Source organism: Heliangelus exortis, chromosome 12 (genome assembly GCF_036169615.1).
Source record: "Heliangelus exortis chromosome 12, bHelExo1.hap1, whole genome shotgun sequence".
In the NCBI taxonomy this organism is placed as follows: Eukaryota; Metazoa; Chordata; class Aves; order Apodiformes; family Trochilidae; genus Heliangelus; species Heliangelus exortis.
This window is the reverse complement of record NC_092433.1, coordinates 5,512,516-5,537,839: the sequence shown is the minus strand read 5'-3', so window position 1 is coordinate 5,537,839 and position 25,324 is coordinate 5,512,516. Positions and strand designations below refer to the sequence as shown.

At 56.8% G+C, this 25,324-nt stretch overlaps 1 protein-coding gene across 1 annotated transcript in view; it reads right to left on the bottom strand.

Moving 5' to 3' along the window:
* Positions 1–25,324, bottom strand: part of CACNA2D2 (calcium voltage-gated channel auxiliary subunit alpha2delta 2) — a 199,169-nt gene that overhangs the window by 6,253 nt on the left and 167,592 nt on the right. The window contains exons 6-23 of the mRNA XM_071755640.1: positions 18,263–18,401; positions 14,657–14,788; positions 14,357–14,414; positions 12,381–12,431; positions 12,120–12,219; positions 11,227–11,385; positions 10,680–10,787; positions 10,007–10,085; positions 9,786–9,835; positions 8,897–8,986; positions 8,626–8,694; positions 8,138–8,212; positions 7,648–7,722; positions 7,419–7,490; positions 7,000–7,071; positions 6,761–6,822; positions 4,418–4,494; positions 813–873 (exon numbers count right to left, since the gene is read on the bottom strand). Of these exons, the coding sequence (XP_071611741.1) occupies positions 813–873; positions 4,418–4,494; positions 6,761–6,822; positions 7,000–7,071; positions 7,419–7,490; positions 7,648–7,722; positions 8,138–8,212; positions 8,626–8,694; positions 8,897–8,986; positions 9,786–9,835; positions 10,007–10,085; positions 10,680–10,787; positions 11,227–11,385; positions 12,120–12,219; positions 12,381–12,431; positions 14,357–14,414; positions 14,657–14,788; positions 18,263–18,401 (1,529 nt within the window). The remainder of the gene's footprint in view (positions 1–812; positions 874–4,417; positions 4,495–6,760; positions 6,823–6,999; positions 7,072–7,418; positions 7,491–7,647; positions 7,723–8,137; positions 8,213–8,625; positions 8,695–8,896; positions 8,987–9,785; positions 9,836–10,006; positions 10,086–10,679; positions 10,788–11,226; positions 11,386–12,119; positions 12,220–12,380; positions 12,432–14,356; positions 14,415–14,656; positions 14,789–18,262; positions 18,402–25,324) is intronic.

The window sequence follows — 25,324 nt, the reverse complement described above, 5'->3', positions numbered from 1 at the left end:
AGCCGGGGCTGTACCACAGCTGCACACTTTAGGGCTGGTTTGCTCAGAATTAGTGCAAGTGATGGCTGCTGTAGGCGAGGGGGAGAGGGGGTACCTGCAGGTGACAGCGATGCTGTTACCTCGGCTTGCACTGCCCAAGAACTGCAATAAAGCACCTATTAACAGGGTATTCGGTTGCTATAATGATTTGTAAATACAAGGGCGATTATCTGGCACTGTTAATTAGGGCTGGTCAGAGGTTGCACTGCAACAGTGGGAAGGGCAGGGTACCGGCAGAGCCAGAGGACTCCAGGAACACCCCACCAAGGGACAGTCCGTCGTCCCTGCTAGGTGACAAGACTGGGTGGCACATCCCAGGGGAGGGGAGATGTCTGCCTGTCCGGGGGCCACTACGCTGTCCTCACGTCCCCGTTCACAGCCTGCAGCCTCCCCAACCCTCCCGGGCATTTCGGATTTGAGTCAAAACCTCTTCTACCCTCTCCCTAAACCCCTCCTGCGACCAGCGCGACTGTATGATGCCACCGCCGGCCCCTGGCTTGGGAGAGGGGTGGATTTTCAGAAACTATACCTATATATGCACCTGCACATATAGGGTGCATATATACTGTGCTGGATGCAACCGGGTGGCAGGAGCGGGGCCGGGGTCCTGGCAGCAGCCCCTCCCTTGGCCGAGCGGGCAGACGACACACACAGCGACGGGGACGGGCGGGAGAAGGGGAGGGGGACACAAGGCACGATGAGGCGGGGATGGGGGGGTCGGCAGCGGGGCCGGGGCGGATGCACACCTCGGCAAGCGCACACGCAAAGGCTACCTGGGAGCAATGAACACATGTCCCTCCGACTCAAAGCTGTTGGGCAGCAGGTATTCAAAATCTGCAACAGAAAGGGGAGGTTATCCGGCGGGGAGGAGGGGACGGGGACGCCGGGGGGCCAGGAGGGAGAGAGACGGACAGAGAGAGAGGAGGGGAGGGGAACAACACCAACAACGGGAAAGAAAAAAAAAAAAAAAAAGAAAAAGAAAAAGGAAAAAAAAAAAGGCATTTGCTGCTCTTGGTAACAAGAGAGGAAGGAAAAGGCCGTTCTGCTGTCACTGGCACCGCACGGGAAGGAAAGTTATAGCCAAATTAGGAGAGGTTTGCCCATCTCGGCTCGAATTTGCTCGGTGGCGGGCTGAAGGCAGGCGGTTGCGTACGCGCGGCCGGTGGTGTGTACGCAGGGACACACAGAGACACACACACACACATATATATATGCGCGCACATGTATATATATGCATGTTGAGGGGGGGGCGTGGGGGGCGTCTCTCTCTCGGAGGGGAAGGTGGTGGGCGAGGGAACCGCATGCTGCGCTCCTGGCCGGAGGAGGATCACCAAAACACTTGGTTGTCGGGAGAAAAATAAACGAGAAGAACAACAGGAAAAAAAAAAAAAAAAGAAAAAAAAAAAGAAAAAAAAAAAAAAAGGAAAAAAAGAAAAGGAGTTTTCAGGCACCGACATAGCCAAACGGGGAACCTTGCCGAGGACAGTCCAACCAGAGGCCCCCCCCCGCCAGCAAAGTGCCGTGCAATGCGCTGTCAGGCTCTGCCACTGTCCCCTTCCTCCCCGAGGCAGTGAGACCCCAGCGGGGCCCCAGGCTCGCCCGCCAGCCCCGCGCCTCGCTCTGCTTTAAGGGGGGGGTTCACAGTCCGGCAGGGTTTGGGGTGCCCCCCTTGGGCATCCCCCCGGCAGAAGGGCGGCGGATGCGGGGTTCAGCTCACAGGGTGCAAGCCGGGTTAGGGGGTGAGTGAGGGGTGCTCTGGGACATCCCGGGGCTGCCAGGGCCCCCGGCGGGCACAGCCACCCCCTCGCCCTCCCGCTGGCCCTGGAGCATTGCATGGCACAGCCAGAGGTTGGACTGTTGCTCTCCCAGGGCTGGAGGCAGGGGCTGGGAACAAGGCGATGAGAGGAAGAGGAGAAGGAGGAGGAGGAAAGGAGTACAAAACACTCGTACTTGGTCCATCAGCATTGCCATCGCAGGGGCGCCGGGAGGAGGCAACTCAAAGCTGATAGAACAGGGCTGAGGGTGACAATTCCACCACCCCGCTGTCCTGCCTGATGGCCCCATCCCCCCCTGTGCTGCCGTGTCCCCCGCAGCCACCCCCTTTGCCCGTGCTGAGCAGTGGGTACTGGGGAGGAAGCTGGCGGGTCCCCTGGGACCCTGCATGCCAGGGCATCCCCTGACCCACCCTGGGGCTGTGGGTCCAGCCCCATGGGTCCTCTCCCTCATAGCCAGTGGCCAGGAATCGAAGGAACACGGCTCAAATCCCGCCCTGGGTCACATGGGCCCCGGCCCCCACCCCCATCTGCCGTGGTGGAACTTCGGGCTCAGACTGTCTCCTGGGGGGCATGGAGGGTGCTGGGATGCCAGGGACATCATGCCATGCTGGGCCCTGGGGACAGCCCCCGAGCAACTGTGGGGGGGGGCAGGCAGCACAGCACCCCGGGGCTCAGCCTTGTCCCCAGGCTGGCTGTCCCCCATGCAGAGGGGTGGCATCGCCCTGGGATGGTCCCATCCCCACCTCTGCTGAAGGTTCCTGCTTAGGGACTTCCCCAGAAATGCCCATCCCAGAGGGTGATGGCAGCAGAGGACTGGGTCCCCCCACCTGCTCTCCATCCCCGTCACCTTTGGGTGCCCACCCTGTGCCCCCCGCTCCCTGCACAGCCCTATCCCTTTCAGGTTGAGTTGTCTTGGGGAGGGAGGAAAAGCAGAGGAGCTGGTACAGGGGGAGAAGGAGCCGGAGGAGGACGAGCAGGAGGAGAGGAACAAGAAGAGGGTGGTGGTGGGAGAGGAGGAAGAGCAGGGTATCAAACTAGCTACAAAACCCCTCATGGATCAAAACCGGCAGAGTTTCATACGAGATCGGCTCTTGAACGGTATCGAACCAGGTTTGGGAGCAATGTGCAGGGGGGGAGAGTGGGGGATCATCGTGACAAAGCTCTCATGGACAGAACAAGACATGTTGCTTTCAAATAAAGGGGGAACTGGAGGAGAGGAGGAGGAGAGGAGGAGGGAGGAAGGGCGAGTCAGTGGCGGTTTGCAGGTTCGGCGTGGCAAACGGGCAGGGAGATGGGCAAGCAGGGGGCTGGGGGGGACTGGACACGGGGCAGGGGACAGGGTGGTGAAGGTGAGTGGTCTGAGACTGAAAATACTTGCCCTTCATTTTGATGTTTGGTACTGTGTGAATCCACCATAGAGAGAAAGCAAGAAAAACAACAAACAAAAAAACAACAAACAAAAAAAAAGGGGGTTGGGTGGAAAGGGGGAAGGGGGGCACAAACAATATTTTATTCAATTGCTGTTTGAATAAAAATATTGTGTATCATAATCATACCAAAAGGAAACCTCTTGCAAAAAACAAAATGAAAAAAAGAAAAAGAAAGAAAAACCCAGTAACGAAAGGAAAAGGCCACGGTGAAATAAGAATTAAAAAATAAAAATAAAAATGCAAAGATATAACTAGAGAAATATATATATATATATTCAATACTCCAAAGGAAAATGAGAGTCAGTAGCAAACAATGCAACAGTCTTGATATCAAAATGTCCTCTCTGAGTTAGGGGGCATGCACGGCAGGGCGGGCAGAGCCAGGGAGGACGGGGGGGTCCCCCCTCCCGGGGACAGGGACAGACTGGCCTCGTCCCCATGGGACACAAGGCTCCTGCCAATGGATGGAGGGGGCAGCAGGGGCCGGATCCGGAGTGGGGCTGGGGTTGAACCACCGGGGTGGCTGAAGGGGAGACGGGGGGAACCAGAGGAGAGAGGGGGAAAGGGCCCAGTTCTCCCACAGGGGAGAGGGTCCCTGGGAACAGAGCGGACCTGAGGTGGAAAAAGGCTTGGGGGGTCAGGGGAGAGAGAAAGAGAGAGAAAGGGGGGGCCAGGCTAACACACACGTACACAGATTAATTCCAAACGAAAACCGAAACCAATCGAAACCGAACTCATAAAAAGAATAAATGGCTGACTGAAACCAAAACCAAATAATTGTAATAAACCAAAGGAAACTAAAGAGATCCATGCAAACTTCCCCGGGCTCACAAATTAACTGGCTGCTACAACATTATCCCTCAACCCCTGCCTGCAGCCTGGGGCTTGGGTTTTGGGGTGCAAAGCCCACAGCCCAAACCCTGAAACCCGGGGGCACCCAGGCAGGCAGCTCCTTTCCCTCTGTGTCTTCACCTCTACTCATGCCTCGCTTATTTTAAAATTTTTCCTATTACTTTCTTCTTTCTTTTTTTTTTTTTTTTTTTGCCTCTCATAGTGATCCCTAGCTCTTTTTGCCAGTTTTTTTCTTGGTGTTTCTCCCCCCAACAGTCGTGGGCCAGCACGGGGGTGAGCAGGAGGGCGAGAGGGCAGGAGGGAAAGCCAGGGGCTACTTACACTTCACTTGCAGGATCTGGTCACTGAGGTTGGCCTGGATGTAGTAGGTGCTGTAGGGAGGCAGAACCAGTCCCAGGCTGCAGAAGGGGAGAGCAGACAGGTGGTGTAAGGCTTTACACCCACCCAGAGACCTTGGCTGGCCCCCAGCCCCTTGCTGGCATCCCACCTGGCAGCACCTGGCCCCAGCTGATGGCAGGCAGCATCCCTGCTGGTCCCCTGCAGAGGCCACTACCTCCTTCTCTGCAGGGACTGCTGCCAGGGCTGTCCTAGGAACACCCAGAGTTGTCCCGGAGCACCTAGGAACATCCTGGTGGCACTCAGGGCTGTGTCCAAAGCATCCAGGGTGATCCTGGGGCACCCAGAGTCATCTAGCACTATCCTTGGAGCATCCAGAGTAACCTTGGTGGACCCCAAGGTAATTCCTAGAGCACCAAATGCCATCCCCTGGAACAGCCAGGACCATCCTCAGAACACCTAGGGTCATCTTAGGGCACCCAGGGCCATCCTCATGGTTTCCAGGGTCATCCCTAGAGCCCCCAAGGCCATTCTGATGGCATCCAAATTTGCCCCCAGAGCATCCAAACCATCTCCAGAGCACCTCGGGTCATCCTGCTGGCTGTCCAGGACCCAGGGCTGTCCCAGGGGCACCCCTGAGCACAGGAGGTGTCAAGCCTGTCCAGCCAGGGCTGAGACAGGGAAGACACACTTGGCTGGGAACATAGGGAGAAGCATATGGAAGAGGGACAGGACATCCCTGTAAGGGAGGAAGGCAGGAAGAGACACAGCCCTTGAACGAAGTGACAAAACCTTCCCAGTGAGGAGAGATCAAAGAGAGCCCCAGACACCAGCTGCTGTGAGCCAGGAAGAAGGATCCACGAGCTGGGGGTCTGGCACACAGAAGGCAGGATGGAGGTGAGAAAGGAGGTGGCAGGAGGTGATGCCAAGGCTGTCACCCCCACAGGACACACTGTCAGAGGGAGCTGGGCTCCTGGGTGCTGGCTGCAGCAGCTGGTGGCCTTTGGTAATGCTGTTTGTGCCAGGTGCTGACCAAGGTGAGTGAGCAGGGGCAGGTGAGGACTGGCCCTCATCCAATGTCACATGTGCACCTGAGCCACCAGGCCACCCCTCCATCTGCACCTGGCAGCTTGGGCTGGGCACCCCAGCAAGCATGGCAGAGCTGGTGGCACCAAACTACAGGTAGCATCAGGAGGGTGGTGACTTTTTCTGCTCAGTGCTGTGCCACATGGGTCTCTCATATGCCACCATCGGTCTCTTCCCCCAGGCAGCTCTCAGTAAGACAAGAGGGCATGATCTTAAGTTCTGCCAGGGGAGGTTTAGGTTAGATAATAGGAAGAAATTCATTACAGAGAGGGGAATCAGACATTGGAATGGGCTGCCCGGGGAGGTGGTGGATTCTCTGTCCCTGGAGGTTTTTAAGAAGAGACTGAATGTGGCACTCAGTGCCATGGTCTGGGAACCAGGGTGGTAGTGGATCAAGGGTTGGACTTGATGATCTAAGGGGTCCTTTCCAACTTGGCTCATTCTGTGATTCTATGCTGACAGCGTCCCATGGAAACCCAGGGAAGATCCATGCTGTGCTACAGAGCCACAGGAACACCTTCTGTCCTACAGATCAACCCGCAGTCCTGGCCACACTTTGCTGCCCCATGTCATTGTCCCCTCCTCAACAGCACTGCTTGGCCCAGGAGCAATGCCACTGTGGAGCTGCCACAGGACCAGAGCTGCATGGGAGGCACCTGGCAGCAATAGGACCCTTGTGGCTGTGACCCTTGCCAGCCCCTCTGGAGTTTGGTGGTGAGGAGGAGGACACAGCAGGGGACTGTGCAGCTCCTCATGGGACAAAGGCAGCAGGAGCTGGACAGCACAGATGTGATCACACCGGGGTCTTTTTTTATGCCTGCTTGTCCTAACTCATCAATAAATGCAGTCCCTTCTGCCCTCATCCACTGCCTGTGCTGCAGGTTGGGCACATGTCACTGTCACCCACCCCAGAGCAGAGATCTGTGTGAGCCTCTGGCTGTGCAGGCAGATGGTAGCAGGGGTGTCCCTTGTCCTGCACGCTGCACACCAGCTCTGAAGCTCTTGTCTTGAGCCCTGGGGACAGTGGCCCAGCTCCAGTGCTGAATTCCATCAGGCAGCACTTTTGGAGTGCCCCTTAGAGCACCAATGGCTGCATGCAACAACCCAGCAGTGTGTTTGCAACCTCACAGCCCATGGGACACATTTCTGGAGGCCTTGGGGACCTTCTGAGCTGCAGGTAGGAGACCAAAGACCTGTGCTGGTAGGGGTCCAGGTGAAGGGGGGTTTTGTGGTGCTGCTCACCTGTAGTTGGTGCTTTTGATGGGGGCCCACGTGTAGGTCCTGAACACCTCATCGATGTATTGCTGCAGGTCAGAGGGAACCAGTCAGGCCTCCGTGATGCTGGGACCTTGCCAGCACGGTGGCACGGGACTCCAGCTCCAAGCCTGGTGCTGGATATGGCCCCTTGCTCCCTGCCACCAGGGGTGGGTGCTCAGCATGATGGCAGTTTTGGCTGTGACTCCCTTTTCCTGCAGCCTTACCTCATCCAGGGACTTGATGAGAGTCTTGATGAACCTCTGCCCGTCATTCCCATCAATCATGCTTCTCCGGATCTGGGGGACACGGAAGAGGTGACTGAGGGCCACAGAGCCTGGCCAGGCACCCATGGGCTCACCCCCTCCCCCCTGGCATGGTGGCACTGGGGACACATGGGGTGCAGGGGTGAGCAGCCTGGGGTCTTGGGGGCCATCTGAGGAGTGCAGGGCAAGAAGAGCTGGGCTGGCACCCAGGACAGAGTGACCCAGCTCCTGTCCCCATCATGGCCTCACAGGAACAGTGCTGGGGCCCTTAGGATGAGGAGCTCCCCAGGATGGGCTGGAAGGGCTGAGTGCCCTTTGCAATTGCAGACTAGGGGAGGGTATCAGCCTGTACCCCCAGACCTGCTCCTGGGTCTGCCCACCTCCTCCTTGTTCTCATCCTCCAGCTCAGCATCCAGGAAGTCCAGCGTCACTGGCTCACGGAAATTGATGATCTGAAGGAAGAAAGAGAGAGCTGGGGATGGGATCAGGGCTCCTATGGCTGTCACCAAGTCCAGATGAACATCACATCTCCTGCAATCAGCTCCTCAGGACCCTGGGGGAAGCCACGTGTCCCACAGGGCTAACCCAGCCCCACGGGTCCCTCCTCACCTGGGGCTGCAGGTTGGGGTGCAGCAGGACGTAGCCGTTCAGGTCGATGGCGAAGACGTAACCATTCGCCCCCAGCTGCAGGAGGAGAGGAGGAGGAGGGATGAGGCCAACCAGGCAGCTCTGTGCCATGCCACTGGGATCACCCTCACCTCTGCAAGCAGAGCTCACACCTCACCACCCCCTGGGCTCAGTCTTTTTCTCAGCCTCTTTTCTATTCTCAGACCAACAGCTTCTCTCACTCTGGCACTGGATTTTCCTTCGCTGCCCTTTTCCCCAGGGAAGTCAGGTTTATTTTCCCCAATGACCCTGCAAGAGTTTCAGCTCTGCTCTGGGTCCCAGATCATCACCCAGCTCTGACCCCTGCCTGCAATCATGGCTTCTGCAGCCAGCTGCTGCCACAGCTGCCGGAGGTGCTATGGGGTGCTGGGGGTTCCCACGGGGGGCTCAGGCAGCGCAGGGCAGGGAGGGAGGGGAAGGGTCTCCCACGCACGTTGTATCGTGGTGTCAGCCTCTTGATGTCATTGAGAGCCACGTCGATCCCCATCACACCCAGGATGAGCTGGTTCTGGAAGGAAAGGCAGGGAGGGAAGCAGGTGGGAGCAGGGCTGTCACCTGCCACAACCAGTATGAGGACAGGGAACCAGGGGGATGGGTCTCTTCTCCCTCTGGGGACATGTGGGTCACATCCAGGTATCACAGGGGCACAGGGTGGGATGTGCCAGTCCTCAGCAGCCCCCCCTGGGACTTGCAGCTGCCAGCTGTCCCCATTGAACCAGGAGAGCTAGCCAAGGCCAGCTTGGGTCCCTGGGGTGGCAATTACCCCTGGTCTCACCCCAGGGAGTGGGTGCAGAGCAAGCAGCACCCCAGGGGTGACAATGCAGCCATGGATCCAGTTTTGGGGTACCCTCTCCACCCAGCAAAGACCCCACACCTGCGTGTCCCAGTGCAGCCAGGGTGGCAGCAGCCACAGTCTCCTACCTTCCTGTCACTGCTGTCCTCTGTCAGGTTGAACACTGGGAGTGTGCCTGTCACCACCAGGCCCAGCCCCTGCACAAGCACAGAAGAATGTCCTATGTCCTCTCTCTGGGACTGCAGGTGGGGAGCAGAGGGGGGTTACCCCCCTGCCAAGGGAGATGGGATCATGGACTTTGCAGAACTTCAGGGCCAGTGTCCCCACCTGCCCCCCTGGGGCTGTGTAGGACACTGGGGCCACTGTCCCCACTGGTACCCCAAGGCTGGGGGTCCTCACCAGGGCATCCTGGTAGACGTTGGTCCACTGAACCTGCTTGGCTCGGTTCCCAGCCAGGACCATGGGTCTGCCCAGCACATCCAGGTACTCCTGCAGGGACACAGGGTAAAAACATAACATGGGAGCTGGATGCTTCCCTGCTCCAACCTGGTGACACCCACTGTCGCCTGCGTTCCCCAGGAGATATTAACAGGGTGCTTGGTGCAATCCCCCAGCTGCAGGCTGGCAGCTCCCAAACCTAGAGGAATGACTCCAGCTGGAAACAGAATGGACCTGTTGAGATGCAGACAAGATGCAAACATTGCTGTGCACCAGCAGGGCAGGGGCTCCCCAGGCAGTGCCTGGACCACATCTCTGCTGCCTCCCCAGTGGCCTTTTGGGATCTTATCCTGGCTCACCTTGCCATGGCAGACCTTGGGGTGTGGGGGGAAAGCCCCTATGCCACGATGCCAGCCCTGCCCCAAGGGGCTGCCCAGAGCAGGGACCCCCATCACCTGCCCGCCATATGCATCCAGTCAAGAAAAGGGGCAGAAAAGGGGTAGAAAAGGGGCAGCCATGCCTGGCTCTGCCGAGTTTGGCCCTGCCTGTGCTCGCTCCCTGCCCGCGCTTGGCTCTGCTCCGCGCTGATTAACGCCTGATGTTTCATAATTAGTCACTCTAAAAGCAGCAGGTCCCTGGGGAGCTGCTGAAGATGAATTACTTATTTCAACAGCACCAGGCCTGGCTGAAGGCTGGGCTCGGCTTTCTGGTTCATTGCCAACTTCTCTGCAGCCTGAGCCTGTCCCCAGGCAGGGCACCCTGGGAGGGCAGCATCCCCCCTGCACCCTGCCAGCACCCTGCCTGCACTCTCCCTGCACCCTGCCTGCACCCTCCCTGCACCCTGCCATACCTGTGTGTTGATGCGGATGGCGCCGATGGAGGGGATTTCGAAGTAGTAACCTTGGAAAAGAAAGAGAAAGGCAGTCAGAGAGCCTGCTGTCTGGCAGTCTGGCTGTCCTGGTGTCCAGCCCTGCGGGGTTGCAGCCAGCACCGTGCCGGAACACCGGTCCCAACCCCGGTGTGAGGTGTGAGCCCAGCACCCTGCAGCCCCCTGGGTGAAGCCCCCCTCACCTTTGTTGGCACAGGCCATCCACTGCAGCGGGGTCACGTCGTAGTTGTGCTGACCAACAGAGAAGGTGAAGACCCGGACCTGTGGCAGAGCAAAGTGATGAGGACCGTCCACCAGGTACCCCTGTCCTAAACATTGAGGTGCTCCTGGCTGATGGTAACCTCTAAGGGGACAGCGTGGCACTGTTCTCTGCCCAGCAGCCTGTGATGCCCGTGGCCAAGGGCAGGAAGGCAGAAGAAGGCTTCTGCAGGGGGCAGCTGTGCTGGCAGGCACGGAGCCCCCCTCTCCCTGCTTGGGGACAGCCAGCTCTGTCCCCCACGGCCAAAACCACTGTTCCCAGTGACTCGAGGTCCTTATGCTGGGGCATCGCTTCCCGAGGAGGGGTCTGTGCTCTGCAATGGTCCTGTATGGCCCAGGGTCCCCCCACCACATGGGTCTCCAAGTTCTGGGAAGCTGGGTGGCATTGGGGACCCTCCTGCCTCCTGCACAACAAGGTGGGAGCTATAAACGGCACCGGTCTGTCAGCCACCCCATTTCCAGGACAGCATCCTGGCAGAGGCTGTCAGGGAGGGAGGGAGGATGGGGACATTGCTTGTGACAGCAACAGAGCTGCTGCAGGCATCTCCCTCCCCGGCGAGTGGCCTCAGCCTGGCACACATCCCCCCAGCCCCTCACCGTCTTGTTGGGCCAGTTGTACTTCTCAAAGACGTCCTGCACCCGGTCCTCACCACCATCCGTGAACATCATGATCATCTTGTTGCAGTTGGCACGTGTGATGTTGGACTGAGGGGAAAGGAGATGGGGCTGGATGTGGCCAGGAGGGCTGGTCCTGATCCATCTCCTTTCCCAGCCTGTTTCTCTGGGGTGAGCAGGCAGGAGGAAGGACCCTGTCTGCTTGGAAATGATATTGTGGCTCTTGCTGTTCAGCCCCTAATGGCACCATTCATCTTTATTTTGCCTTTGGCAGGCTGTCTGGCTGGGTCTGGCCCTCTCTGCCCAGCCCTGCTAACTTTTAATAACCCAAGAGGGGCCAGAGCTCCAGCAAAACCTTGGCTACAGCATGCCAGGGGGTGGGATGTCCCTCCTGACATTGCAAAGAAAGAAAAGGAGCCCCTGCAAGCCGAGGCCCCAGGCACAGGGCATCACAGGGTTCTCAGAGCTCTCCAGGCACCCATGGGTGCACTCTGCCCACCCCACCCCACAGCCCAGCCCCCAGGCTCACATTTTGCAGCTGGTCGAAGGCATACTCAAAGCCAGCCTTGTAGTCAGTCGTGCCTTTGGCCACCATCCCCTGCACATCCTCCTTGAAGACCTTCTTGTTCCGGATGTTGGCCTGCACCAGGTGCTTGAAGCACGACACGGGCTTCGCCTTCTCATTGAACTGGGAGGCAAAAGGAGGGGAGTGGGATGCAGAAAGGGGACAAGGTCCCACAGGTAGGCCCCCGTGGGCACAAACCACCTGCCACACTCAGCTGCAGTGGGTGGGACAAAGCTGGAGCACCTCATGTCCCATAACCCGGGGACCAGGGCTTAGGAAGGGACAAATCCAGCACTGAGCACCCTGGTGGGTGCTGCTGTGCCCTCCCTACTGCAGGACCCCCTGGGATCACACAAGCAGCTGTGCCAGCAGCAGGAGCAGGTGCTGCCTCTCACTTACAGCTTCATTTGCTGGCAGTAGGGCCCATGGATAGGGGAGCAGTGATCCAGCTCAGAGCCAGGCCAGACATGTTAATTAGTGCCAGGCAGGGGAGGGCTGGCACGGGCTGGGTGCCCAGCAATGAACAGATGTGGTGGCACAGTCACTGCACTGTGTGAGGTCACGGGCTCACGATATTGCCACGGGGGGTATGGTGTCACTGGCTGGTGACAGACAAGGGCTGGCTGGTTGGGATTGCCCCAGGAGCATGTCTGCCAAACACCCTGTGATGGGGACAGCTTTCATTTGCCCTTTCCTTGCTTATGTGTAGGTGGGTGGTTAAGAATTAGAAATAAAACCCAGGAAATTCTCTCTGCAGAGCCCCCAGCCAAGTGGGTCTGGGGGCAAAGGGCTCCACGGTGGGGTGCTGGGAGCTGCCTGGGGGGGCACAGCCCTGCTACCTGCCCTGTGGCACTCACTGAGGCCACGTTGACATAATCATCATCTGAGAGGGTGTCCAGCATCTCGTAGACTGAGGTCTTCATCAGCTTGAGGGTGAGGCCGCTCACACTGCCGCTCCTGGTGGGAGAGAGGGGTGCTGGGGGCTCAGCAAAGAGGGGCAGGATGCTCCTCGCCAGCACCATCCCACACAGCTCCCCCAGGACCACCAGTGGGATGGTGGCACCCCGGGGAGCTGTGCCACCATCCTGCCCTGGCACAGCCCCCACCCGTTTACTCACACGTCCACGATGATGACCATGTCCTTTGGGGAGGAGGCACCCTGGATGTACCTGGGGGGTGCAGAGAGAAGTCAGTGGGGTCAGCTCAATTTGGGGGGGCTCTGACTCCCCCATACACTCTCTGGGTGCAGCCTGAGAACAAAGCTCTCCCCCAGCACATGGGCAGTCAGAGAGACTGCTGTGCACCCATGGCCCTGGGAACCCAGCAGTGAGGAGCAGGGACAAGGCAGGCGAGGGGGGGTGAGGATGTGGGGTGGGGTGGCATGGCAGGCTGCCAGCAACCTGCTGCTCTGCAGTGTAGCAGCTTAATGAGCTCTAAATGCTAAACTCCTCCATCATTGCAGGCCCTTTGCTGCCAGATGATTATGCTGACACACGCATCCATATTGAGATGCTATTTACCCCCCTTGGTAGCTACAAAGGCCAGGCTGATGAGGTTATTTTTAGCTTCAAGGAGGAAAAAATAATAATACTACTTAAGTTCTCCCCCCCTGCCCTCCCCTAAAAACAATTAGGGAACCCTTTCTCACCCCTCAAAGAACAGCTCAGCCTCCCCATCTCACCACGTGGGGCCTGATCCTGCCATGGCTGAAGTCCAAGGCAGCTTCATTATTGGCTTGATCAGGATCAGACCTGACACTAATTAATTAGTCTGTTATTAGTATTAATTACTCACCATTACTGGGGAGGGCTGGGGAAGGGGCAGGCTCTGATTACTAATCCCAGGTCTTGATGTTCCCTAATTACAAGTGATTACCTGGGTGGGATGTGGGATGCTGGTGGGGGGGGCCTGCTCCTGGCACAGGTGCTGTGTCCCCCCAATATCCCCTGCTCCATGCTGGGGTGCAGGACACACAGGCAGCTTCCTCCCAGTAGGGGCTTGGTGCCTGACCTTCTCCCCAGGCACAACTAAGATGATGCCTGGAATGGGTTCTGGCAGCTCATCCATCTCAGCTGCCCTGCTTAGTTGAATCCCTCGGGCTGGGGAGGGACAACTGTGGCTAACAGCACCATCCATCATGGGAGGGGGGGCAGGTGAGTGGCCTTGGGTCAGGAGAGGACCCCAAAGTGGTGTCCCCAGAGCAAAGGGTGCTGCTGCTCCTCCATGGCTGGGTGGAGCATGGATGGCCAGGCTAGTGGGTAGGTAACCTGGCTAGCTGGGCTTGGTAGCCCCCTAGAGATCAGCAGCCCTCCCGAAATGGCTCCCTGTCCCTACTCTGCCAATAATCCACATGTCTGCCCCAGTGGAGAACAGTTAATAATTAAAGTGGAGGCAATTAACCTCAAAGACAATTAACCATAGCAGCAAGGCCATTAATTTTCTGACAAGAAGAGGGGACAGGTCCCTGCAGAGGGACAGGCAGGGGGTGCTTCCCCTGGGATCTAGGGCTCTTTGGCACATGCCTAAAGACCTGTGCTTGGTTTGCTCTCCCTGCCTGTAGTTTTAGGCAGGAACTGGGGGCAGGATGGGCCAAAGCTCCCTCTGGGCAGCATGGAAATGAGTGCTGCCAACCCTGCACGCCTCTACCTGGGCTGAGGGGGAAGTGATTCCATCCAGCCTCACGTGCCCTAGGAATAAATGGCTGCTTACAGCTACGGCTTAACCTGGTGCTGCCTGCCCTCTTGTCTCCCCATCCTTCCAGCTCACAGTTTCCAAGAGCTGATTATTTTCCCGTTTGGATGGGAACACTGGCCCGGACCAAGTGCTGGCCACTGCGGCTGCAGCGAGGAGCAGGGTGAGGGGTGGCTCCCCACGCTTCATCCCTATGCAAGGATTTATCCCTCCACCCCACGCTGCCTTCCTGGGAAGAAGGGAGGGAGGGGAGCCGGAGCCGCAGCTCAGACGCCGCTTCCAGCGTTCCTGTGCCTGTTTACCAATGCCAACCATGTGTGAAATGAAAAGGGGAGGGAGCTGGGCTGCTCCCGGCTGGGGAGTGCTGGCCAAGGGACCCCCTGCCCACCCAGCACCCCCTTACCAGGGCCGCCTGCGCACGTCGTAGAGGTCGATCTTATTGGGGGCTCTCCAGGGGGTGGCTGCAGGGGGAAGGCAGGAGGTGAGCGAGGTGGGGGCTGTCCTGGGGAAACAAGGGGGTGGGGGGACAGGGCAGAGGGACGCCCAGGGCTAAGGAAGCAGCCGGCACCGGTGGGGAGCTCCTGGGCTTTGGCACAGTACAGTTAGATGTGGCAGGCAGCCCCAAGGACTGGTGGCTTGCCCACATCTCACCCAGGCTCCCTCCTCCAGCCCCCCCGGCCGGCCACCGCCCCCCACCACGCACCGGGGTAGTATCGGGTGACACCGGTGGCACTGCCGAACACCTGCCAGAGCAGGGAGGGATCCTCCTTCCGGTTCTCGATGAAGACATCCTCCAGAGCCTGCGTCCAGTTCAGCTCGTTGAGGATGACGGTGGCTGCGGGAGACAAAGCCGGGGGCAGTGGGTGGGTGCAGGGGAGCTGGGGGTGGGCTGGTGGCAGTGGGGAGCGTCGTGTCCCCGTGATGTTGGCGGGGAGGGAGAGGTGGTGTGTCCCCTCTTCCCTTCTCATGGAGAAACCCACGGGGGCTTTCCTTTGGTCCCCTTGCTCCCCCGGCTCTCCAGCATCAGCCTGCTGTCCCTTGTCCCCACCTCTTCAAAGGCTCCCCCGAGCGCTCGCCGTCCCTGTCCCCTGGCTCCGGGGCAGGGACAGCCCCGGCTAGGGACAACCAGCTTTCCATCTCACCCCCTTCCCAGCGAAACGCCTTACTCCTCCTGTCACGGTGCCAGCCCCGCTCCCTGGGGACAGCCACCAGCTGGGAAACCAAGAGGTCGCGTCTCCTGGGCTCTGCTCTGCATCCCCGCTGGCCCCGCACCTGACGCAAAAGCAATTAAGATGCCGGCAAACAGCGGTTTTAAATTATTCAGCTATTAAAGCAAAAGATAAGCTGCCGGCAGCCCCAGCCTGTGATTAATCAAGGGGGGCTGGGAGAGCGCGGGGGAACCAGCATGGCCAGGCATGTAGGGGGCTGGCCAGCCAGTGAATGGGGGGGGGGAGAGGCTGCTCTGGGGACGGTGGGATCCCCCCTGAGCGCTTTGGGACACCCTGAGCAGGCCGGGGCCGTGGCATGGAGGAGCCCCCTGGTGCTGCTGTGGGCAGGAGCGGGCAGCTGACAGCACCCCAAGGACACTGCTCCTTCCTGGGGAGACCCCCCATGCGTTTTTGGGGGTTTCCTGGTGCAAGAGCTCCCCAGACTGGCTGCAAATTTGAGTACTTGAATTTACTCCTCAAATTTAGCTCTCCTAAGGCTTCCCCCTATGCTTGTTCCTCCTCAAAACACCGTCATCACCCGTCCAAACCTTCAGCATGGCCCAAAGGCACTGGCAGGATGTGGGCAGGTTTCACTCAGGGTGAATCCCAGGTCCTCCCATCCCAACACCACTGCTGAAGACTTCTCCTTCCCTCAGGCTGCTGTGCCTTCAAACCCCCATCTGCTCCGGCCGTATCTCCCCAGTGCTGTGCCCTCACAGAGCTCTGTGATTGGGGCTCTTGGGATGACTTCTTGTTTGGCTCTGTCACAAGACTTTTTTTTTCCCGGGAGAAGGGGACATGAGCAGGCTGCCAGGCTCCAGCTTGCCAGGAGCAGCCCCAAGCAGTGCCACAGACACATCCCTGACAGCCCCAGCAGTGCCTGCACCCCTAGCCCCTCAGGACACATCAGCCACACCAGGCTTGTGCTGCATGCAGCCCCCATACTATCTCTGTGAAGAAACACAGCCCCTATACCATCTCTGCACAGTGCAGCCCCTATAACAATCCCTGCTCATCGATGCAGACCCTAAACCATCCTTGCACACAAACACAGCCGCCCCATCCTTCCCTCACACACACGCACACACACACACACACACACACACACACACACACACACACACACACACACACACACACACAGAGCCCCTACACTCTCCTGGTGCTCAGAGCAATAAGCTGCTGTTCATCGAAGCCCCCCTGGTGACATCCCCCGTCCTCGTCCCCACCTTGTCCCCATCCCCATCAGGGTGAGCCCAGCCCCGCCCTGCCAGAGAGCAATTGCAGGTTTAATTAAAAGCGGCACAGTAAATAAAACACATATAGGATGTAATTTGTGTGTGTAGCGAGGGGTGACGGTGGAGGGCGTCTCTGCAGCGGTTTAATTAGCGTGCCAGGCAGCGATAGTGCCTCTCCAGCGGGTCCCACCAGGGACACGCTCTCTGCTGGCAGCTGTCTGGGGACTGCTCGCTGGCGGACACACGGGTGGCTCTGTGCCAAACCTGCTCTTTGGGGTGCGGTCGCTGAGCACCCTTCCCTGCACCCTGGCTTTTTTGGAGCCCCCTGGCACAGCCGGGAACTGTCTGATCCCTGTGCTGTTCCCCGTGGCTGTGTCCCCTTTCCCCCCTGCGACCCCTCACTGCTCCATCCCCTCTCCAGCATCTCTCCCCGAGCAGCCCTGAGTCCCTGGAGATGGTTAATCTCCAATTTGCTCTCATCCCACGGCCGAGCGGGGGTGATTTATGTGGCCGTGGCAGGCCGGCAGCCGCGGCGTCGGCTGGAGAGTAGGGGTGAGGAGTAATGAATATTTCATCCCACACAGCCCGTCCCGCTGGCCACCCCCGCTCGCACGATGTGCTTCATTAGCTGCCTGGCCTGCGCTAGATGGGTAATAAAACTAATTGCAAATTTCTAATCCACTGCCGCCGTGATGGAACCGTCGCACGGATGCGGCTCTGAGCACGGCCCCGCCGGTAACGAGCCCGTGTACCGGGGCAGGAACGTGAGCTCAGCCCCCATCACCGCTGAGACCACCCGGGAGCCCTCGGCAAGTGTCACTGAAACAAGGGGGTGCGGCGACAGCGGAGCCCTCGGTGGTGTGGGGAGACCAGGGGTCCCCCCAGGAGCAGAGAGTGGGGTTGGGAGCAGGATGCATCCCGAGGGTGCTGGAGGATGATCGCTGGCTGGGAGCGGTCCCCAGCTCGGTGCAGAGCAGCCACTAGAGGGAAATGGAGACCGATTGTCACCATGTACCACCGCGGCAGGGGAGGTAAGAGGGAGAGCTCTGGCAGCTCAGGGACTGTGTCACCTCCCCGTAGGTGACTGAAATCTCATGTGACACGTCCTATCCTGTCCGTCCGTCCATCTGTCCCTCAGCCCATGGCTCCCTGCCCGCTCCTGGGCTGACCCACTGACCCGGGGCCCCTTTCTGGAGCAGCCCGTATCCTCCAGCATCCCCAGGGACACGGCCATGGGGCTGACACCCTCAGCCCCAAAGCACTGCACTGTCCCACCATGGCCCATGCTGCCTCTCTGCAGGAGTTCAGCTGCTTCACCCCCTATTTCACACTATGAGGCACCATCCCTGCTTCACCCTCTCCCACCACTCAGCCCCATCTTGCTCCCTCCTATCAGATGGGAGCTGCTGCTGCTGCCATAATTCCTCCTGTACTGAGCTGCTCTGTCCCTCTGATCATCTCAGCACCTGCTTTGAACTTCCTCAGGATCTGCTGAGCTCTTCTATGGGGAGGGGAGGAGCACAGCTGTGCAGGCACAGCCCAGCTTTATCTTCTGTTGAAATTAACCATTTCTCCTTTGCTCTCCATCCCTTCCTAACAACCCCTAACCCCTGAAGTGCCTCCAGCCCGTGCTGAGCTTCTGGGAGTCCCTGGGGATGGACATGTCACCTTTGCCCTGATGTGGTGACTCTGCTGCTTCTCAGTGCCCACCTGACTGGAAGCCAGGGTGCCCTGGCACCGAGACCCACCTGGGGCACCCCAGGGTGACAGTCCCCAGGGCTGCAGCACCCTGAGCAGGGGAGGGGAATGCTGAGCCTGGCCTGGCAGTGCAGAGCAGCAGAGAGGGTTAGGAAGGGCACTCACAGCCTTTGTAGATGTCCGTGGGGATCTGCACGGCAGCGTATGAATAGTTAACCTTGGTCTTGAAGTTGTCATCATCAGTGAACTCCAGCTTCAAGGAGTTGGACTTCTCCTTCTCAATCTCTTCTCCATCAGGATCGTCCTGGGGAAGGAGCAGAGCACACAGGGTCATCTGTGAGCACACACATCTGGGTGTGCCAGCCCTGGACACACAGCTGGAACACCACTGCCCAAAGTCCATCATCAAATATCCCTCTGTGAAGACAGGCAATGCTGGCTTTCCTGCCAGATTTGGCTGGCAGCACAGAAGAGTGGGTTTGCACAAAGGCAAACCTTGGTTACACTCGCTTCTACAGCTTTGGTAGCATGGCAGGTAGTAATCAGAAAAAAAAAAAAAAAAGCTGAACAACCCCCCTCCAAAAAAAAACCAAAACAAAAAAAACATAAAAAAAAAAACCATAAAAAAAAAAAAAAGCCAGCCTTGAAAATCAATTAGTAGCAAAAGGCAACTATCAAAGAACAAATTAAAATGGAGTGCAGCTTAGTGCTCTGTCAATAAGCAATGCAAACAATATTTAATTATGGTGGAGAGATGGCAAATTCCCTGCAGCCGGTGCCGCAGAGTGCTCCTGCACCTTCCCAGCCCTCCTCTTCCTTCCCACAGCCTGGCTGACAGTCTGGCACTGGGATAGAACCCCTCTGGCAGGGATAGGCTGAACCAGTGCAGGACAGCTGGGTGGCTGTGGGCAGGGGACAGGGTCAGAGTGGGGGAAAAGGGCTGGAGCTGAGTTGTGGGGCTATGTGGTAAGCAGGAGGAAGTGGGTGGCCTTGCTACCCACTGGGGAAATCACAAAGAAACCCAGGAGGTGCTGGATCCAGGCTGCTGTGTCCCTGCCACAAGCCCAGCAGCCAGAGATGGGTGTTGGCAGCTGGCTGTGAGATGCTCAGGGTGGGGAGGAGGAGGATGCTGCAGCATCTGCAGGGAAGCAGAACCGGATCTGGCCACTGAGAGGGAGCGAGGGAGCAAATTCCCCTCAGGAAGCAGCTCAGTGCCTCTCCCCTTGTGCCTCCTCCTGAGTTTAGTGCCTATCTCAGAGCCTGTGTAAGGCTGTTTGATTGTGGTGGCAGAGATCAGCCCCAGAGAAACAACAGCCAACGTGACTGGGAAGTGTGAGCAGCTCCAGGTGGGGATCGTGTGGTGTTGTGATGGGGACAGCAGTCTGGAGGGATGGCCCCTGCCATCCTGTGGCAAAGCACCCTGGCACCAGCAGGGCCAAGGGTCAGGGAATGGTCCCATCCTGCTGTCCTCGATGGCCCCATGCAAGCTGCTCTCCCACTGGCCAGACTTCTTGACAAAACCCAGGGGATAAAAGAACTGAATTTCTCATGGGAAAAGCCATTGATTTAAAGGAAAATGCCGTGTTTGGTAAATAAACTACGAAGCTCAGTTAAAACCCATCCTGGCCTCCCTCCTGTGTCCTCTCCACAGATGACATGGAGAGATGCTACCTGTCCTGTTCCAGCTCTGACCAGCCACCACCCCAGTGACATTCCCCTGACATTGTGAGGGGTGTCCAAACCATTCTCCACAGCTCGGGAGAGTAACAGGATTGACATGCGAGGTTTGGGCTTTAATTCCAGTCGATGGATTGCGAGTGTAAACCCGGAGCTGATCCCGGGGTAGGGGCTCCAGCCATCCAGAACGATGCTGAACTCAAGTACAGCTGCAGCAGCCAAGTGAGAGGTGGGCAGACACAGTCCCCACCTCCCCTGAGCCATATCACCAAGACTGAAATCCAGATTACACTCTCAATTTCACATAAACCCAGAGAAAAGGCAGAAACCTGATTGCTGGGCCCCTGCAAAGCTGCACTACTGCAGCAGAGCTGGCACCCCAGCTGCGTGCTGGGCCACGGGCTATCTAGAGAGCAGATCTGTCCCCAAAACTGCCATGGATGTGGGGTCAGGTCCCTGGGGAAAGCAAATGCCCATGCACTGGTTCATCCCAGCCAGCCTCTCCCAGCACCAGATGGTGATTTAGAGGTGCCTGCTGGAAACAGGCCTTAGAGGGGATAAAGCCATGACCTGAGGGCACCTGCAGCAAGAAAAGCACTGCTTTCACACTAAAAATGTTTATACCCTCAGCTCAGCAAAGTCCTGGTGACACCTCCCCATCTCAAATCCTCAGGGCACCCTGCCCAGGTCCAGCCCATCCACTGCTCCCTGATGTCACTGGGGAAAATCCAACCCTCCTTTTGGGTACCCCCCAGCAGAGCTGGGACTACTGTATGTAATTACCACTCCCCTGTTTATTGTTGTTCCATTGTATCCCCCACTTCCAAGGGGCTCATTTGTATTCTGCCAGGTTCGGGACTGTCTGGCTGCTCTCATTCATGGAGCTGTAAAGAGGGAAATGCATAGATCTCGGAGACAAACATACAGCTGTCTGTACGTGGGACACGTCATGCATCACTGACACCTATATGGCAACGAGACCCATGGGAAGAGCTGATATTATCCAAGCCATGTTTACCCATTATCCATAAATCTCCTGACCTCAACCGAGTTACTCCTGTTTAAGCCAAGCTGAATTTGCCACCTGAAATGGGGTCACTTCCACCTAGATGAAGGCAGGCAAAGCTGTAACCAGCCCAGGCAGGGATGGGAGCATCTCAGTGCAGGCTGGAGCTACGAGGAGCCACCTCAGAAGACCGGAGGAAGAAACACTGCATTAAATTTATATTAGAGCAAAGGAGAATATGATTCAAGTTTTGGATTTACACCGGTGTAATGGTGAGCATCTTGGCAGGCCCCCAGACAGATTTCACAGCACTTCTCATCATTACATTTCAAAAGAACCTCGAAACATCTATTTAATGTCTGATCTGTTACAATATGTACGACGTCACAGAAGCAGACGCCACAGTTTGAATATATCATTTGCTACACATCATTAGAAATTGACTTGATGGCAATATATCAATATTATACATATTTATTGCTTCAGCAAGAAGCCATCGCACACCGAGAGCTTTTGCCATCTCCGGTGCTTTAGCAGCTGGGTTGCCAGTCACAAGATTGAGAGCAGCCCTGAGGAGAAGGACTTGGGGGTACTGGTGGGTGAAAAGCTGGATGGGAGCCGGCAACGTGCAGCCCATAAAGCCAACCCTGTCCTGGGCTGCACCAAGAGAAACACGGCCAGGAGATCAAGGGAGGTAACTCTCCCCCCTCTGCTCCTGTGAGACCCCACCTGGAGTACTGTGTCCAGTTCTGCAGCCCCCAACACGGGAAGGATGTGGAGTGAATCCGGAGGAGGTGACAAAGATGATCCAAGGGCTGGAGCACCTCTCCTATGGAGACAGGCTGGGAGTTGGGGCTGTTCAGCCTGGAGAAGAGAAGGCTCCAGGGAGCCCTTACTGCAGCCTTTCAGTACTTAAAGGGGCTTATAAGAAAGATGTGGATAAGCTTTGTAGTAGGGCCTGTAGAGACAGAACTCTGTGGTTTTAAACTGGAAGAGAGGAGCTTCAGACTAGTTATAAAGGAAGAAATTTTTTACACTGAGAGTGGGGAAACACTGGCCCAGGCTGCCCAGAGAGGTGCTAGATGCTTCCTCCCTAGAACCATTCAAGGTCAGGTTGGATGGGACTCTGAGCAGCCTGATCTTGTAGGTTTTATCAGTTTTACTCCAATTTTACTGCTCGTGACTCCCTGTCATTGCACTCCTGATGGGCAAGGGGCAAAACCCAAAGACATCCCAATGCCCAAGCATCCCAATGCCAAGTGGCACCAAGCAAGAGCTTTACTGGAGGCTGCTGGGCTCTTGGCAAGTACTTGCCCTCCATCACATCCAGCCTGGTGCTGGCTGAGGACAAGTCACGGGCAGAAGGACTACTGGGGGGTCCCCACTGGTGACAGGGTTTCGAGATGCAGATCAAGCCAGGGATATGACCCAGGGACGTGACCCAGGGATGTGACCCGGAGCCACAGTGATGCATGGGTCAGGCAGCTCCTGTGGATGCAGACACCTCTATTCACTGCTCATCTCCATGGGAACGAGCAATCACAGCTAATGATGGGATGGTGACAGCTTAAATGGCAGCACTGATGACAAAAGCTGAGCTGAGCGAGCCCGTGGCCACTCCGGGACACCAGCTGGGGTCTGGCACCTCTGGACAAGCCAGGTAGCCACAGTCTTCCCTCCCAGCACTGGCAGAGCTCTTGCAAACCACAGCATCCCAACAGCATCCCTGCATCCCACGTCCTGCCCCTCACACACACAATCAAGAATATATCCCGACACATCCTACATTTCCCAGGGAAATGTTAAGTCAGGGAAAACCAGCAAAACATTCATAATCAAGATGTCATGATTATCACTAATAATGAACAACAATGCCAGCCCCTGGCACATGGCTGAGAAACTCCAGGCCTGTGCAAAAGGGTATTTCTCCTACTTAAATTTCTCAGCTTTTCCTGAAATGCAGCAATTTAATACCAAAGAGGGAGATGATGTGTTCTCCAGCCACGTTCCTGCTTTCATAGCAGCCCAGGTTATAAATAACAATCAGTCTCTCCCGCCAGCCTGCTCCCCTATCCCCTCTTCCTTTTTTTAATCTTTGCCAAAGGTACTGTTTAGAGATCTTTTGAGATCATTTATTTTTAAATTACCAGGCAAAGGAGAGAAGAAGGGAAAAAAAAAAAAAAAGCAAAGGCAAAAAGGCAAAAGAAAGAAACTTCTGGGGCTGATAGCTTATCGGGAGGAAATCCAAATGTCACATTAGTTGAGAAAGTTGGAAGATTAAATTTTCCAACACCCTTCATCTGCTGCTGACATTTTGGGGCTTTTTTTTTTCCCCTCCTCCCACTCCTGCCTGTCTGTACCTTGTGAGCAGGGTGAGCAATGAGCAGGCAGCCCCTGCCTGTGGCTGGGCACAGTGTGGTGCTTGCTCTTGCCTCCCTGCCCCAGAGGGTCCTGAGCTTGGTGGACCCCCAGCCTCCCACCACCAAGCTCAGGCTCTCACCCCTCCCAAGGACCTGGAGCAGGTGTCTAAAGGGACAAAGAGCAGGGCTTGCACAGATATTCCCAGGGGTTGGCATCAGGTCCTGTACTGCCACAGAGCACATCTCTCCAACTGTGGGAGGAGCAGTGACCTCAAAACATCTCCTGGTCAGTTTGCAGCCTGGGAGCCAACAGCTCCAGGCTGATGCAAAGCAGAAAATGAAGCCTGTAGCATGGTCCTCCAGCCAGGATCTGGGCATGGCTCCATCACCTCCCACCCACCAGTGGCACAACTAGGGGATTTTGGCCTTGGTTGTGCTTTAAGGATCATCCCCTTTCATAAACACAGTACTAAAGATGGAAAATCACTATTTCTGTGTTGCTCTGCCTGAAACACCCAACTGCTGGTTTGCACACTCCTCCACGGACAAACCCCACAGCCCTTGCTAGTAGGGAAAGGTGAAAACTTTGCTTCTGCAAACATTTTGAGAGCTCTGGGGACTCCCAGGAAAATTTTATGATTTTCCCATTTGTTAAAAACCACTTGGAAATCCAAAATCTGTTTTGAAAGATAGTGGAGCTGAAGTGCAACCCAATGAATAGGAAGCTCATTCCTTTCAAGCTGTAGTTAAAGCCAGCAAAGGCTGGTGAATAAGCCCCAGTTAGGCTGAATAGGCATTGTCCATCAGCACTAACTCCACTGCAGCTAGATCCTGCTCCATTTAAATATAAAAATTGAAGCTAAATAAAGAAAAAGACAGAAAGAGTGCTATTTAGTTCCATTCAGACCTTTGGGTATCATCTCCCTCCTTTTTTTTTCTTTTAGCATCACCTTCTTTTCCCTCCATTTATGTTTGCTGGAATTAAATTTGCTGGGATTTCACCAGCAAGCAGGAACTGCATTGATAGGGAAGTGCTGGCCCTGCTGGCCCCACAGCCCATGGCCAGAGGACACCCCTATTTTGCTTGATATGTGCCCAGAGGAGAACTGAAGTTGGTGTGGCTGATGCTGGAAGGTGTTCCTCCCAGTGACAAGCCACCCCCCTTGGGGAAGGGCTGGGGACCAAGGAGCTGAGCCCCATGGTCCCCAGGGACACCTTGGGACACCATGGTGCTTGGTGCACCTGAAGGGTTTGGCAGGCAGAGCTCCAATGTGGAGATGCCTCCTGTTGCCTAATCCTGCCTAATGTAAGCAGGGATGCTCTCCTCCCCTGCAGAAATGGATATTCCCAAAGCCATTGGGATCCTCCCTGCTGACACCATCTGGGGGTGGGACTGCACAGGGCAACACTGGCTCTGGGGACATCCAGTTCCCCTGTCCCCTGCCCCATGGCAGTGATGGCAAAAGCCCTGCCCAGCCTGAGGGATACGTGAGCCCCTCTCCTTGGCCCCTGCCCTGGGCTGTCTCCTCCTGCCTAGACCACCAACCAGTTTTTCCTCTGCTTCTATCCAGGATCCTCTTTAATGCATTTTAAGCCCATTAGCTCCACCCTCTCTGGAGCAGCCATGAAGAGCAAAATCCTGCCTGTCCAGCTTTCCTTGGGCTGGGGTGGGACAGAAGACACCCCCTGCTCCCAGTGAGAGGGACCCTAAGCAGGGAGGGATGCTCCTGATCCCTGATGGGAAGAGCAAGCATCCTCCCCTTTGATCACAGCATCTGCATGACTTCTCCCTTCCACCTCTCAGACTCTTCCTGGCTCCTGCTTTCCCTGCCAAGAAGCTCTGCCTGCTGTCACCACCTGGGCATGGTGGCACTGGTGGTTTCAAGGTATCCATCCTCTGCTCCACCTTGCCCCCAGCTTCAGTGCATCGTCTCCAAAGCAGCTGGTGGGATCCCATCAAGCCTGGATCCTCCCTTCCCTTCTGCACGAGGTCTTCTGAAGGCTGGTGGGGTTATCCCAGGATTATTTTTGGACAAGGCCCTATGGTTTGCAAGTGGTTTGCTGCCAACACCATGTGCTGCCATCCCTCCACTCCTGCTGCAGGACCCATCCCTCAAAAGCACATCTGCTGCTGACTCTGCCTTGGACAAGGGCTTTTCCCAGGACACCAGCACTGGCTGGAGC